Genomic DNA, 3157 nt, shown 5'->3' on the forward strand with positions numbered 1-3157 from the left:
TTTAAAAAAATATACGTATCTTTGGATACTTTCATGTTTTACAAGTACACATCACGTCAAGCAAGTTTACCTTTTAGAGTTATTTTCACTAGTGAAACTATTTTTATTTTCTGGGCTTTCAGTTTACACATGTCAAAGGCAGTAGCAAACATATAATCCCTTTTGTTAGTTTTTTTTACTGGGTCAATCTCGACTTGTTGCACTTGTTAAGATTCACACTGTACAGTACATCAGAATGACATCTTAAATAATGATCATTGCAGCGCCTCTAGGGTTCCAGCAGTGGGTTTCTATTTGAAACAGTATTTAGGTTGTTTAATTGTAAGGCGAAAGCCTTTAAAATACATTGATAATAAAAATGTTTTGCTTTTCACCCTTTTTGAAATTTTTACAAGAAACCTTAAGAAAGACAAATATAATAAATTTGTTTTGGACACAAAAGAGAGCTCTTTAACTACTTTACCCGGTAAGACAAAACCCTTCTGTCAACACAGATGACCAAATCACAAAAACTTAAGGAACTAAATAAATGAACTGTTGCCTCTCAAGGAATCATTTTAATTACAGTGCTTACTTAGTGTGAGTGTCTTATCACCTTATCTGAACAGTTAACCTTTGCGATGGGACGTCAGTAAATGTTGCCCTTATATCGCACATATCCATAAAACTTTCCGAGTCTGGGCAGCTGACTGACTAAAGGGGTGCTGTCTTGTGTACTAGCAAACAAATGTAGCGGCATGTAATGGAAGAGTCCCACTTCATAAATTTTGGTTCAAAGTATAAACAGTATATAATTCTACTGGGGACATTTTCCATGAAGGTAGACAGCACACTGCTTGCATAAGAAGTTGCCTTATCTCTAGAAGAACGGAACGAACATGAGTTTATGAACAACATGACTCAGTACAGTGATCAACCAGTTCATTTAACTAGAAAGGTGTAAAGCACAACTTTATAACAGTAAAAAAGTTAACTGTTAAACATGTTAATCTCTGTAAGCCCCGAAAAATAAACTATCCTTGCTCCATATACTTGAAACACACTGGAAAAGAGGGTGGAAAAGTTGCTAAATTTTAGCAAGTAATATTCAAAAATGTACTGAAAATGAAAGATAAACGACCAAAAATCTGCTCATTGTGTAAAATCAGCATGATGTTAACGGAAAGGTCTTCATGTAAAAGGTACACAACATTTACAACACAATAAAATCAAGTATTGTAAACAAACAGAAGTGTATGATCCAGCAGACACTACACACATTTATCACGAGAGGGAAGTTCCGAGTTGTCAATGCCAAAAGAAAATAATCAACTCGATTATCTACTGTTGAATCCAGGCGATTCTCAACAAAACTCGAGGAAATGCACAGGCCAGCGCAGCAGACGAAATCGAAGACACAGATCTCGCAGACGACATAACCTCAAAACCAAACACAAACTGGTTATGTTGGCAGAGGATGCGCACAACAACAACACACCATTATCACCAGTGGCAATTACCACGCGTGTACAGTTGTCATCACCGCTTCACCAGCCGGACACCACCACACACCAGACGTAGCCCCCAGCGCGACACCCCGTCTTCGGCCACCATCCAAGATAAACATTTTGAAATCGCAGCGAATCACTCGCTCTGCCGTACGCGACGTTGCGCTACAAACTCGCCCCGTCTCGCCCTCGCCTGCCCGTCGACCTTGCAGGCCCGCTCCAACTTGACGTACTCACCTGTGTCTTGGTCACGACATGGGTGGCGAGCTTCACGACAGCGAAATTCCCTTTGCCGATCGTCTTCTCCAGTTCGTAATATCCTACGCGCACCAGACGGTCGACCGTAAAGTTAGGATTTCCCGGCGAGACAGGCTTCCCCCGCGCTGAAGCCATGTTTGGCTGCTACCTGGGCCCCATCGACGTCCCGGGCCTACTGGTGTGTACTCAACAACTGATCCGGGGAGGGGCCTAACGGCTGGGGCAGGCTGGGGGTCGGAGACGGGGCAGGGGCGGGAGCGGGACGAGGGGGGAAACACGGCTGACACAAAAACAAAAACAAAGCAGAAACAGGTCGCGCTGCTCTCCACATCTGCCAACGTCAACGCGCTATACTGTCGGGGCGTAGCCCAGCCTAGCAAAGAGGAAAACGTTGAAGTAATTTCGATATTGGTGTTGTAATAGCTTAGTAACACATAAGGCGCAGCTCCAAGTCCCGCGGAAAATGTTATTTAACCCGCGGAAACAGAGGAGTTTGCACAAAATGGGTTGGTACCACGTCTGGCGCGAAGCAGGTTCTAGCAGTGCCAGCAGTATCTGGGCAACCATATTCTGCGAGAGTAAAGTGCATCAAAATGGAAATTTTTCCACTAAAATTGCCTTATTTTAGGCGGGAAACTCGATGATCTCTGCGAACTGCAGTCTATTTGCTAATAATCGCTTGTGAGAACTGAACAGCTGTGCGGCGCAGTGTGTTCGTCGTGCCAATGTTGGCAGCGAGAAGCCCTGCCCAGAGCGAGGCGCGGCTCCTTTGAACGTATCGCGTTCGTGTTCCTCAGACAGTCAGACACTACTGGAAGTTGCGAGCAGTTTGTTAGCTCTGTACGGTTACGAAATAGCATCAGACTTGAATGTGCGTATATCAACGCAAAATGCGATCCAGAAACATGGGAAAATTACGAAACACGAAAAAGACTTTTCAGAATGTACATAGCGACACACAGCATTTTACAACATAAAATAATGCTAGCGTGCCAGCAATGTACGCGCTCTCGCTCGTGTGTGTGTGTGTGTGCGTGTGAAATGGTCTCGCCGGGTACTAGCTAGCGCTCTGGCGCAAACCTCGAGCAGTGCGCACGGCAGTACTACACGTACGGTACAGTGGTGTCGCGAGCCGCTCGACCAAGGCGACCTTGGCAACTCATTTTGAGATGCGTGCAACACACTACTAATGCGGGCCGCACCGGCTGCGAGAGCGACGGAGACAGACAGCGGCGCGTACTCGCGTACATCTTCCAGGCGCAGGCCGCAACTACTGCAAGCGCTGGATGCTGGGAGGGGACGTCCGCAATGGCACCGCATACCGCGCTCAGAGAACCATATTTAGTTCACACAACCAAATCATAGGGACAAAATTTAGTTCCTCTGAAACCAACTAAAATTTTAGTAACCTC

At 45.4% G+C, this 3157-nt stretch overlaps 1 protein-coding gene across 2 annotated transcripts in view; it reads right to left on the reverse strand.

Annotated features, from left to right (window-relative positions):
- LOC113207348 (serine/threonine-protein kinase SIK3) overlaps positions 1-1962 on the reverse strand; it is a 72228-nt gene extending 70266 nt beyond the window's left edge. For both annotated transcript variants that reach the window (XM_026423874.2, XM_026423872.2), the window contains exon 1: positions 1725-1962. In XM_026423874.2, coding sequence (XP_026279659.1) covers positions 1725-1880 — 156 coding nt within the window. In that variant the 5' untranslated portion in view covers positions 1881-1962. The remainder of the gene's footprint in view (positions 1-1724) is intronic.
- Positions 1963-3157: the final 1195 nt, after the last annotated feature.

Source organism: Frankliniella occidentalis, unplaced genomic scaffold, assembly GCF_000697945.3.
Source record: "Frankliniella occidentalis isolate FOCC.00 unplaced genomic scaffold, Focc_3.1 Scaffold11, whole genome shotgun sequence".
Taxonomy (NCBI): Eukaryota; Metazoa; Arthropoda; class Insecta; order Thysanoptera; family Thripidae; genus Frankliniella; species Frankliniella occidentalis.